Below are 13,714 nucleotides of genomic sequence, written 5' to 3'. Positions count from 1 at the left end.
TTAATAGCATTATGTAAGTATATATAAAAATGTTTTAAAAAAATCAAATTTTCAGGGTAAATTGTAAAAGGTAAGTTTTAACAACAACTTGAATTTATATAGTGCCTTTAACGTAGTGAAAAGTCCCAAGGCGCTTCACAGGAGTATTGTGAGATAAAAATTTGACACTGAGCCGCATAAGCAGGTGACCAAAAGCTTGGTCAAAAAGGTCTGTTTTAAGCAGTGTCTTGAAGGAGGAAAGAGAGGTGGAGAAGTGGAGAGGTTTAGGCAGGGAGTTCCAGGGCATGGGGCCTAGGCAACAGAAGGCACGGCCACCATGGTTGAACAGTTATAATCGGATGCTCAAGAGGGCAGAATTAGAAGAGCGCAGACATCTTGTGTGGCGGGGGGGGGGGGGGGGGGCGGTGGTTGGGGGGAGATTACAGAGATGGGGAGGGGCAAGGCCATGGAGGGATTTGAAAATAAGGATGAGAATTTTGAAATCGAGACTGTGCTTAACCGGAAGCCAATGTAGGTCAGCAAGCACAGGGGTGATGGGTGAGCGGGACATGATGCATGCTCGGACACGGGCAGCCGAGTTTTGGATTACCTCTAGTTTACATAGGGTAGAATGTAGGAGGCCAGCCAGGACTACATTGGAATAGTTAAATCTAAGATGGGTGATGTTACGTGGGTGGAAATAGGCGGTCCTAGTTATGTTGTGGATTGCTCATTTCAGGGTCAAATATGACACCAAGGTTGCGAACAGTCTGGTTCAGCCTCAGACAGAAGTTGGGGAGAGGGATGGAGTCAGTGGCTAGGGAACATAGTTAAATGTTATGTCATAATGTGGGAGGGAGCCAGAAAACTTGTTTAGAAAATCCAACAATGTATACACTGTTGGTCAAGAGTGATTTACAAAGTTAACAGTAAACTAAAAAAGCAGTGAAAATGGCCATTAGAGTGTGAAATTGCTGATATGCTAAGATGTTTCATTGTAGCAATGTGGTTATAGCCCCGTAGTGGATCATATCACTGCTCTGCCTCCCAAGAAAATACAGTTCTTATTTTTAAGCTAAATGTAAATTGTTGTTGAACAACACTGCCAACAATTCTAAGGATTGGAAGAAATTATTTTTTCCGTTCAGTGAAATGGATATTTGTAGCAAAAAGCAGTTGAGGCTGAGTTGATTAACTACTTCAAATAAGAGTTAGATAATGGTATGGTTGTAAGAGGTTTGGAGACTATGGCATAGATACAAATGATTTTGAATTTTGATTGCTTGATCAGGAAGATTTTTATTTCTGGGAAGAAACATCTTGCTATGATGTGCTGTATTTTGCTATATGTTCATAATTTTGCATGTGCTTATATATGTTTATACACACAGACACATTGCAGGTTGAGAGCAGAACTGGGAGTTCTGAGGACTGTAAAAGCATTTGGTACTTCCAATGGCGCATTGAAAAGAATCTTGGTGCTAGTGTGGCAATCTTTCACACAATGCTGAATTGCATAGAGGTTTCCTTACAACGTTCATAATAGATTAAGAACGACTTCAATTACAAATTTCTGGAGACTGGCAGTCTGTTACAATGGAAGTCACAGCAGTGTCTGAGGGTAATTTACAGTAATAGGATGAAGAAAGTTGCGGATTTGTATTACACTCTCTCACCTGACACCGCATTTGATCCCTTTCCCGTTGATTGACATTTTGAATGGGCCCTTTGAAATAAGCTCCAGCTTAATTAAAATGTTCGCTAAGTTAGCTGCGATCAGTGAGTGCCTGTGATAAATATTGAATTGAGTTCACCTGCTGGTTACAGAGAGTGCATAAACAGCTGCTTTGTGTCGCGTATCATGAGATCATCGAAGGAGAGCACCACTCTTGTAAGAAAAGGAACCGAAAGAATAGATGCTGAGTGATAGTATTGCAAGCTCACTTCACTTCTGGTATCTTGTTCAGGTGTGAGAGTGTGAGATTTCACACAGTAGGAATTCAGAATTGTATTATTCAGATGGCTTTGTAACTGTATGAAGTGGAAAAAGTTTGCTTTATGTGGCACCTTTTTTCCTCCTCTTTCATTTTCAACAGTGAAAGAAAGAGTCAGTTCAGAGAATGTAACTGTTACCGGTTAAACTACACTCGCAATAGTATTTGTTGATTAGAAAACTATTATGGGTTGAACTTTTTAATGGTTCAAGTTACTAGGTCCAGAAGGTTAAGATGCTTTCCAATGGGTACAGTAGTAAGCAGACTACCATCGCATGTGTATTTCATAAGCTACAAAGATGTGACAATAGATGGCAGCATATTCCATGTCTTTGAAACCAGTATTTCTCTATGTTACACCAACAGGAGGCAGCCTTGTTGTGAGATAAAGACGAGCTATATACATTTACTGCCTATTTAGCCACCTTCTACTTACTCGGCATCTGGGGCGACCCAGACAGATGATGTTCATCTCGTGAATGGCTGGCTGCTTTGAGTGTAAAACAATGTGAAGATTAGAACTAGGAATTAAATGGGTTTGAAAGAAAAGTCTCAACTATTATACTTTGGAGTTGCCACTTTTATAGTATTTAATGGAAGTATAACTAGTGGCGTAACAATGCAGGTATTTTAAGCTTCAGTGTCATTGGTCAGCAAAACTTCAGTGCTTGAGTTGATATGGGAGCTGGCACAAACAGCAAGATTGTGGTTGAAGGAAGGGCTGAAATTGGAGCCAAGAATTATTTGGAACTAAGATAATGAATAATGTGATTAACTAAAGTAGAAGTAGGTCAGAATGGATCTTTGTAGATAAATCCTCAGCTTTGTAGATCTGGCACAGTTACAACAATACCAACAGTTGGAAATCGCAATACTGATAAAGAGCAAGAGCCATTTAAAAAAATATCTTAACTCTGGAATTGAGTATTAATGAATTGACTAGTAATAACTCTTGCACCTGTGAGATTGATGATTTGCTTCATGTTGAAGTGCTAGGAAATTGTCCCGGCAGTCGTTTTGTAAATATATATATAAATATTATATATTAATCCCCTGCCACAAACTGTTTTAATAGGGCACAGCAGTGAAGTTCCAACATGCTGTGAGCTGCAGTAGTAAGATATGAGTTTGTGTCTGTGATTCACAGCACATTGAGTTCCCAGTTTCACTCTTGGTATTAGGGAGATGTTGGGCCATAAATTGCGGCCTCTCCGCCCGAAGAGGCCCCGCAAGTTCTGGGTTTCGGTGCGTGAAGCGCATGCGCCTAAAACTGGCACTTGCAATCTGTCAATTTATTTTGACAGATCATGCGCCTCCCTGGGAGAAGGGCCTTCACGGGCGGAGATTTGGGCGATTTGCCCAACTCCTGCCCAGCGAATGTCCTTAAAACTCTTACAGCAGGTAAAAGCAGGTGGAAGGCCTGCTTTTACCAGTGTAAGTGTTTTAAAAGATAGAAAAATTAAATGTTATCACTAATGTTTATATTAAAAACCCTGCCCATTGAGGTCAGTTTATTTTTAATCCTATTAAAACATATTTTTTAAAAATTCAAAAAAATATTTTTTTTTCTAAAACATTTAATTAAATTTCAAATCATTTAAAATATGTGAGCTTTTTTGTTTTTATTTATGTGTTGAGTTCTGTGTTTTTGGGGGTGTTCTCATTGATAGTACTGGGAGCTCCATACAAATGGAACTCACCATTACTATCAATGTGAATACTCCATTTTCATTGGTGGTGCAGGTCCACAAGATGCCAGTATGGTCCTGGGATGCGTGGGCCTCTGCGCTGGGCTGTGCATCTAGGCCTCAGAGTCGAAGTGTTCATTCCTTCGGGACCACCAGGTTCTTTTGTTAAAAAGAAATTTGGTTGGAGGTGGCCGCCCGCGGGAAGTCTCCGACCGCAATTTCTGGCCCGTTAAGTTGAGGGCAAAATGCTTCCCCACAGAAAAGGAAGTGGCCGGTTGCAGAGTAGCATTGGTAATGCTCTGTTTGCCTGACGGGTCTCTTGGGCCAGAGCTTGATGTGGGAATGAAGAGGCAATATCATTTTTAAAACTTTATGAAAATAGAAATTAATTAAGGCTTTATTGTGTATCTAAAGCATAGTTACACTATTTTTTCAAGAAACTGTATGATGTAAATTAAAGCACCCTTTGTAATGTCTGATCTAGGTCAAAGAATGTGTGCAGCAATTGTACAGCAATCACTGAAGAACTTAAATGAATTTCTGTGACAAAGAATTATGAGAATTAATTTCCTGTCTTCACTAATCTTAATCAAAAAGAGGAGGAGGTGTGTCCATGATCAAGTCTCTAGAATTAAAGACCGTAATTCCACCGATTTATAATATATCAAACAATTGTCCACCTTTCTAATGTTTGTTTGTCATAGAATGTGCACTGCAAGCACTATTTATACTACATCTTCATGTAGCAGTTCCTTAAAAATGGCTTTTGCAGCTAATATGCATTTATATTTACTCCTGTCTGAGTTTGGATAACAATTCCAACATCAATTCAGTTAACTAAAACTGATAGCAATGTGGCAATACCCAGCAACTCAGCAATGCAGATGATTCAATGTTGTCAAGTAAAATAATTACTTTTACCAGATTGTGACCAAAAATAAGGAACCCTTGTTTGCGAACGATTTTATAAGTAATGGGGAACTGGTAATCAAAGAATGCTCTAGGTGGTCAAGAAGAATACTGTTCACCAAGTTGCATCATCTAGATTAAATATCGTGAAAACCATGGCACCACCTGTGATTTGACATAGTGATCAGTTGACCTTAGAGATTTAGGTGGTGGTTTTCCATCATGATTACTCCAATGCAGAAAATGCAACTGCTATCTTTGGGTGAAACAGTATGGTGTAAGGTATTAAAAGCTCAGAAGATCATAAATCGCTACTAATCCATAAGCGGCAAAGAAAAACAATAGGGATTGTAAAATAATTTCCGATTTAAATTCCTTATATGAACTCAGTTTGCTATTACACACACATTTTTGCCTGGAGATAGATGATAACTGCAATTTTTACAAAGATTGAACAGAAGCTGAACAGAGCACATGCACTTGTGTTTTTCCACACGTTTTAATTTCCACACATTTATGTTTTAACTGTTTTAAGTCACCACTGTTTGGCACGCTGATAATCCCTCAAACACAACTAGCCTGAGTTTTTTTTTTAATTCCTTCTCCATTTTAAATTTAATGAATTCTCTATATTTGTTCAGGCAATGAACCATTACTTGGCTGAAAGAATGAGCAGGAGACTCTCGGGTGTCTGTTTTTGAGCCATGAGATGTTTAATAGTGGCTGGGTTGTATCACTTGCTAATTTTCCTAACTTTCCTGTTGGGAAATGCATGGTCTTGTTTGGTCCTTCATCTTGACAACGAGGGCAAAGTCATAAACTTCGGTATTGGTCCTAAACACATATTGATTGTGACATCGTCCGTCTCGATTTCTCTGTTCTCATTCACTCTAACCTACCTCCCCTGAACGCGCAGCACTCTTCTCTCAGGTCCAACCCTGACCTTATCATTAAACTCTCCACAGATACCTGACCTACGGAACATTTCCAGCATTTTCTGTTTTTATTTCAGATTTCCAGCTGCTTTGCTTTTTTATTGCCATTAAACCTTCTGACAAAGGTTTGTTGTTTGATGAACAGACTGCTACCTTCCGGAGACTGAATGCTAACTCTCCAATACCTCCTCCAATCTCCCCCCCCGGACCAAGACCCCACCACCGACCATCAAGCCATTGTATCCCAAACCGTCAATGAGCTCATCTCCTCTGGCAATGTTCCCCTTGCCTCCTCTCCCTACCCCCACAGCCTCCAAACCTCATGGATCCCCAACCCTGCACAGCCCACTTACATAGAAACATAGATGCAGGAGTAGGCCATTCGGCCCTTCGAGCCTGCACCACCATTCAATAAGATCATGGCTGATCATTCCCTCAGTACCCCTTTCCTGCTTTCTCTCCATACCCCTTGATCCCCTTAGCTGTAAGGGCCATATCTAACTCCCTCTTGAATATATCCAATCAACTGGCATCAACAACTCTCTGCGGCAGGGAATTCCACAGGTTAACAACTCTTTGAGTGAAGAAGTTTCTCCTCATCTCAGTCCTAAATGGCCTACCCCTTATCCTAAGACTCTGTCCCCTGGTTCTGGACTTCCCCAACATCGGGAACAATCTACCCGCATCTAACCTGTCCCTTCCCGTCAGAATCTTGATTGTTTCTATGAGATCCCCTCTCATCCTTTAAAACTCCAATGTATAAAAGCCCAGTTGATCCAGCCTCTCCTCATATGTCAGTCCAGCCATCCCGGGAATCAGTCTGGTGAACCTTCGCTGCACTCCCTCAATAGCAAGAACGTCCTTCCTCAGATTAGGAGACCAAAACTGAACACAATATTCCAGGTGAGGCCTCACCAAGGCCCTGTACAACTGCAATAAGCCCTCCCTGCTCCTATACTCAAATCCCCTAGCTATGAAAGCCAACATACTATTTGCCTTCTTTACCGCCTGCTGTACCTGTATGCCACCTTTCAATGACTGATGAACCATGACACCCAGGTCTCGTTGCACCTCCCCTTTTCCTAATCTGCCACCATTCAGATAATATTCTGTCTTCGCGTTTTTGACCCCAAAGTGGATAACCTCACATTTATCCACATTGTACTGCATCTGCCATGCATTTGCCCACTCACCTAACCTGTCCAAGTCACCCTGCAGCCTCTTAGCATTTCCCTCACAGCTCACACCGCCACCCAGTTTAGTGTCATCTGCAAACTTGGAGATATTACACTCAATTCCTTCATCCAAATCATTGATGTATATTGTGAAGAGCTGGGGTCCCAGCACTGAGCCCTGCGGCACTCCACTAGTCACTGCCTGTCATTCTGAAAAGGACCTGTTTATCCCGACTCTTTGTTTCCTGTCTGCCAACCAGTTCTCTATCCACGTCAGTATATTACCCCCAATAACCATGTGCTTTGATTTTGCACACAAATCTCTTGTGTGGGACCTTGTCAAAAGCCTTTTGAAAGTCCAAATACACCACATCCACTGGTTCTCCCTTGTCCACTCTACTAGTTACATCCTCCTTCTACCTCCTTCTCAAGATCCACCAACAGCTTGTTTGTTTGCCCTACAGAACTTATTTCTTCCTAGCTTGACACTTTTTTCTCTCCCTTGTCCAGTCTCTTTGACCTATATCCGTGACTCTTGCGACACGCTCTGCTACTTTAACAGTTTTGAGTTTCCTGGCCCTAACCTCCTTTTCGCCATGGATGTCCAGACCCTCTACACCTCCATCGCCCACCAGGAACCCCTGCTGGTCCTTCATTTCTTCCTTGAACGGAGGCCCAACCAATCCCCATCCACCACCATCCTCCGCTGCCTGGCTGAACTTATTCTTACATTGAACAACTTCGCCTTTGACTCTTCTCACTTCCTCCAAATAAAAGGTGTTGCTGTGGGAACCTTTATGGATCCTGGCTATGCCTGCCTTTTAATGGGATTTGTGGACCATTCTTTGTTCCAATCCTACTTGGATCCCCTCCCTAACCTCTTTTTCCAATACATTGACTCGATCAATGCCGCCTGCTCTCATCTCAAACTGGAAAATATCAGCAACTTTGTTTCAAATATCCACCCCTCCCTTGCATTCACATGGTCCATCTCTGACCCCTTCCCTTCGCTATCTCCATTTCTGGGGATAGGCTATCAATCTATATCCTACTGCAAGCCCACTGACTCCTACAGCTACCTTGATTACACTTACTCCCACCCCACTTCCTGTAAGGACTATTCCATTCTCCCAGTTTCTCTGTCTCCATTACATCTGTTCTGACGATGTCACCTTCCACACCAGTGCTTCCGATATATCTTCCTTTTTCCTCAATTAAGGAGTCACCTCCACAGCCCTCGACTGTGCCCATCCCATTTCCCGTACTTCTGCTCTCATCCTTTCCCTTCCCTCACAGAACCACGATAAGGTTCCCCTTGTCCTCGCCTTCCAACCCACCAGCTTCCACATTCAATTGATCATACTGAGGTATTTCTGCCACCTCCAGCACAATGCCACAACTAAACTCATCTTCCCCAGCTCTCCCCTTTCAGCATTCCGAAGGGACTGTTCCCTCCTGGACACCCTGGCCCACTTTTTAATCACCCCAACAACCCCTCCCCTTCCCATGGCACCTTCCCATGCCAAGCGCAGGAGATGCAACACCTGCCCTTTCACAATCTCCTTTCCCACCATCCAGGGCCCCAAACATATCTTCCAGGTGAAACAGTGGTTTACTTGTACTCTTTCAATTTAGTATACTGTATTCGTTGCTCACAAAATGGTCGTCTCTATATTGGGGAGACCAAACGCTTTGCTGAACATCTCTGTTCAGTCCACAAGCGTGACTCTGAGCTTATTTACCAGCCAAATTCATAGTGTTGAATACAGGCGCTGTGAAGCAAATTAGCCGTAATTCTGACAATACCAAACGTTACTGAGTGAACTATCTCATCATGCTTGGGTGGCTTTTGCAAGGTCGTACACTGTGGGGGAAATAGTCTTTTATTCCTTATTTTATTACCAAAGCATGAAGTGTAAAAAAAAAACTTGATTTGTAATTATCAACCAAAAGAGTATGAAATAAATGTAATGGGCAGTGCTGCAATAGCATGTATGCTAAATATTAATTCTCTGTTGTGTAGCAGAACAAAGGAATGTTTGCAGCCTGTTTAATAATGAATAGACTGACTTGCCAGTGCAGTAATCCCTTCCATGGATTAAGCATGCAGTATTGCGGGTGTTGAAGGGTTTTCCACACCTTTGACGTCAGTGACACTCAAGATGATCTGGGATTGGAAACAAAATATTTTTCGAAGCATGTGATTAAATCAGTAGTTGGGTTGGCTCTGCTGTGTTCTCAGCAGAAGATGGTTGTGTGATGGAGAGAGCCCAAGTAGTGGACAAAATTATGGATAGGGGAGAGAGCGTTTATTAAACATAAAAACCAATAAGATATTTGTTTCTTTGTTAACTTTGTTCTTTGCCCTTTCCTAGTCGATTGGAAACTCTTAGCAAATAGTTTTTAGTCACAATTTAAATTGAGAAACATTTTATTTCCATTATCAAGTCTTATATAGCCAATTGAAGTCAATCCATTGTGTTGTTTTCTTACAGCTTTTTGAGTGCCGTGTTACCAGAATCATACCTGTGCTATAGACTCTGAACAAATGGGGACTCAAAGGCTTGCTGCAGTTTTCATTACAAGCTACAAGAATTACTATATGGGCACAAACCATGTCCGACATCACTGCACATATAACTGACACCCATGTGTCAGCTGTTTCCTGCCTAGCTGCTGACAAGAGCCCCATTCATAATTCTTCTTTTTATCCTTTCAATGAATAAGTAATTATTCAATATGAGGCAGGATATTTCGATCAGGTTATTTAGTGTACCAGTGTAGTGTAACAAAATCTGCTGTTATTGGCAACCTGAGAGGAGAATGTTAGAGTTCCTGCACTGATGTAACATTAGCTGCTTTGAACGGCTGTTTATTTGGCACATCACTGAACCTTTTATTCCAGTAACTGACAGCACAGGATGGGTCACATTTACCCCTATTCTTTCATGTATTGTAATATTTAATGGCAGACAAGGTTGAGTGGAATGGTGGGTAATTTGAACTTGGTTTTCCACAGATCAGAGGCTAAAAAACAAGTTGATCCTTAGTATTGTGGTATAACCCAAACAGTGACTTAGCATTTGTTGCTGGAGGATGATATTACCGGTTTAAGTTAAAAGGATTTATTTCTATTTGAGTATGGTGTGGTTGGAGGTGGGCAGCAGCGGGGCAAATCTCTTAACACAATAGCTTGAACATTTTCCTGACTGCTATTTTTTTAAGGGCTCTTAAAAATGTAGTTAATATTTCACAGTTTTTGTTGCTGGTTGACTAAGTTGGTTTTGTCCAATTTGTTAAAAGAATAAAGGTTATTTTACATTTTGCTTGTTTCAGGATCAAGATTTGGGAGAGTAAGTTGGGAGTTGTAGTACTGCCAGACTCTAGTATTTAATTCGGAGAATGCAAATGCAGGGATCAGCTCCCTACTTTTACTTCCTTGACGCGTTTAGACAATGGAACGCTGCTGATGGAGAGAGAACGGGAGTCTATCTGAGGCTGCACACTGATACGTGAAAGAGTCATAAATCTGTATGGTTCAGGCTGATGGAGTGCTAGATTCTTCCAGCACTATAAAATATTCTGTAAATGCCAATTAAAATGACAGATGTCAGAAGATGATGGGAAATTTAGGTAACTTTGAATTGTGGAACAGATTACCATCTGGGGTGGTGGAATAGGCTTTTAAAAAAAAAAAAGGTCTGGATGAATTTTGATTTATTCAAAAAAGAAAGATACTGAATTTTTAGTTCCAGAATCACAATATGGAAACTAATAGAATGCGAAGGGTAGGCTAGATGGACCAGTGGGCTTCTGTCCAAAACATTATTATGTACTATTTGTTTGCTTTGGTAATCCTTCTGAGAATTGGAGCTACTTAATGGGATTCAAGACAGTTGTGTAGATTTTTATAATACAGACTAACAGACCCCCATCAAGAGTAGTGTAGTAACTCTTTGGTAAATCTTGATCTGTATAAACTATAGGAGTAGGGGCCAGCCAATGATCACTTGCTTCTAATTTCTCATAAATACAGTGAATTAATTACAGGCGACATCTTGGTTTGCAATGTTTTTCTTTCTATTTATATGATTAACACAGTTTCACATGTGGCTGGTGAATGTAGTACAAAACATTAACAAAATGTCAATTATATTTAAAATATAATAATTAAAATGTAAACTGTAATGCAGTAGTCACAGTTTAGTGCTACAAATTATTTCAAATAAATGCAGTGGTATTAAATTGGTTGTTTACTTTCCCTTGCAGTTGCCTAGCCCCTGTACCCTGTGTACTTGCACTAATTCAAAGACAAGTGAAAAAGATGAAGGTGGTGCAAAAGGGAAGAATAACGGGAAACCACAAATCCCCCAAATATTTTTTGGCACTCGCACGCACAAGCAAATAACACAAATCACTCATGAGCTGCGGCGAACATCTTACTCGTATGTTCGGATGACCATCCTGTCCAGCAGAGAGCACACCTGTGTCCACCCTGAGGTCTCGAGTAACTACAACAGGAATGAGAGATGCAAAGAACTACTAGAAGGAAAAGATGTAAGTAACATTTACTCAGTTCTGTTTATTAACCAGCCAGGTATAGGTATGATTCTCTTGGGGTATCTTGGACAGTCTCCTTTCTTCCACAATCTTCTAAAATACTAACCGGAGCTGGAAACTGCAGATGGTTTGGTCAATGTCAGTGCTCATCAAAAATGCAACCTTTTAGTTGTATGTCTGTTAAGTAATTCAGTCATATTGGAAACTCGGCTGCTTCATTTTGACCCTTGATTAATGCAAGCTACCACTGCTCAGTCTCAAATATTTATACTTCTGTCTGCCATGCCAGGGTTGATGGAGTAGTCATGTTGTATGCATTTATTTTAGATGTCATTTAGGAATCTGCCTCCATAGCCACAAGTGCAAGCACAGACATAGAATATTTGATCATTGTGGTTGCGATGGACAGCCAGAAATAATTTAATTTTGAAAAACTGGATCCAACAACAGAAACTTTGAAACAATCCATTTGATGATCACTGAATTTCAAAATAAAGTGGAGGAGAAAAATTAATTTTGCTTGTGACCACTTTAAAACTGTTTAATTATAATTAGATAGAAAAGTATATGTCCTGATTATTATTCTAATTTTCTGTTTGTGCTTGGTGCTACAAATAATTCTTATGTGCTTAAACACTTGAGGCGGAATAGTAGGAAATGGCAATATTTAGTTAAACCAGATTTTGAAGTATAAACCTGCTGTTTTACTTGTCCACTAACAATTCAGAGCACCTATCCGATGTGCGAGCTGGACATGGAGGCAGTTCTTTCAGTTTATGCTAATGACTTGCTTCTTGTGGTGAAGGATCCCTTTGATTTGCAGAGGATGTGTGAGTGTCGGCAATTGTGCTCTGCAGCAACCTTTAAGAATCTACTGGGATAGGTGCTTTGAATTATTCATAGACTAGGGCAGATAGACTTCCTGTTGGAGGATCTCTGCTTTTAGCTGGAGCACCACATATCAGTTGTATCTGTTCACTTAAACCCTGCAGAGAATGTCTGGCTCACAAATGGACAGAACTGGAGACAAAAGCCACCGTTCGTCTTGAATGTTGACAGGATTGCTCTGAGTGTTTCCCTTCAGGGGCAGAGTGTTAGTTATAAACCACTTGGACACTGCCACGCTTTGATACTGGCTTGTCACTTTGACCTCTTCCCCCTGAATTTGTCACCAGGAGCAGGAAAACATTGGATTCTTCAGAGACAAAGGGAAGCACTAGGGGCCGGATTTTTGGCTTTTGGGGTTTTTCGACAAAAACGGTAGCAATATGTGAAAATTAACGTAGCGCTACCATTTTTATGCTGAACTATTGGCCTTCACGTTAGTAAAGGAGGTTGCATGATTATTTGTGGCACAAAACGCGCGTTTCAGTAACTTTAGTCCATGGTCGTTTGCGCTGTGACAGAGGCCTTGGGAGGGAGGGGAAAAATTGCAAGAAACATTCCAAAAGCATTCACAAAACCCTTAACTAGCAAATTGCTGAAAAGGAATTAAAAAAAAATGTAACTTTTTTGCAGGTTTTCATATTTACCGCTGCTGGCAGGGCTGCACCGACAGGTTTGACCTGTTGCTATTTTGGGCGCGGCGCACGGGTCGGGAGAGAGCCGAAAGTATGATGGTAACGCAATCCGCGTCGTTACACATTGGCGCACCTCTCACCGGCAGTATTTGAAAGCACCGCTACAAACAGGTACCCGAGGATCCCGCCTGGGCTTTGCGACTGGGTTTTCGCTGCGGAGGGTCAAATCGCGGCGAAAACCCGGTCGCAAACCTGCCGAAAATCCGGCCCATTAATGTCTGAGTTCTGAGTATCCTGCTTGGAGAGGGTGGTCAGCTGCTGGTGTGCATGCGCACCCAGGTGGCCATTTTTTGCCTTCACCCTCTGCAGAGATACCTTTTACGTTGAGGATCCTCTGAAGTGAGGTGTGCTGGCAGTGTTTGAACTATGATGTGTTGTTCTTCTGAACCCGCCTGCAAGGCATATCTCTGCTTGCAATGCCTGTCTTTTACTGAGAAGTGGTAAAAGCCTGGAGCTTGATTGTTTCCAGCATAGCTCTCTCCTGATTGAGGAGTCAGCTATTCTTGCTGAACTGCTCCTCTGAAACCTCAATGTGGGCACCACAGGACATTGAGGATAAGAATAAAATGTCAATTTTTCACTTTCATACTCAATTATCGTTGACAGGTTGCTTTTTTAGATTTAGTGGTGCCCTCTTCATTCTGGGGATGGATTGTACAGGTATTTTTTCTTGTGGTGTGAACATGTTCAATGTCACTCCACTGGCTCTGATTTCAAATAGAGCCATGTTTCAGTGATACCGAAGCTCTTTATAACTGTATATGATTGCAGTCCCAACATTTTTAATACTTTTAGTGTTAATATAAAAACATTTTCAGCTTACTGCTTTTGAATCCTCCTCTTTATTCCAATGCTCATGTTCAAATCTAGCTGAAACTGTAGTATTAATAACAG

At 41.3% G+C, this 13,714-nt stretch overlaps 1 protein-coding gene across 3 annotated transcripts in view; it reads left to right on the top strand.

Annotated features, from left to right (window-relative positions):
• brip1 (BRCA1 interacting helicase 1) overlaps nucleotides 1–13,714 on the top strand; it is a 533,845-nt gene that overhangs the window by 26,366 nt on the left and 493,765 nt on the right. For all 3 annotated transcript variants that reach the window (XM_070856933.1, XM_070856935.1, XM_070856934.1), the window contains exon 7: nucleotides 10,950–11,237. In XM_070856933.1, the coding sequence (XP_070713034.1) occupies nucleotides 10,950–11,237 (288 nt within the window). The remainder of the gene's footprint in view (nucleotides 1–10,949; nucleotides 11,238–13,714) is intronic.

Source organism: Pristiophorus japonicus, chromosome 16 (genome assembly GCF_044704955.1).
Source record: "Pristiophorus japonicus isolate sPriJap1 chromosome 16, sPriJap1.hap1, whole genome shotgun sequence".
Taxonomy (NCBI): domain Eukaryota; kingdom Metazoa; phylum Chordata; class Chondrichthyes; family Pristiophoridae; genus Pristiophorus; species Pristiophorus japonicus.
This window is presented reverse-complemented; position numbering and strand designations above follow the sequence as displayed.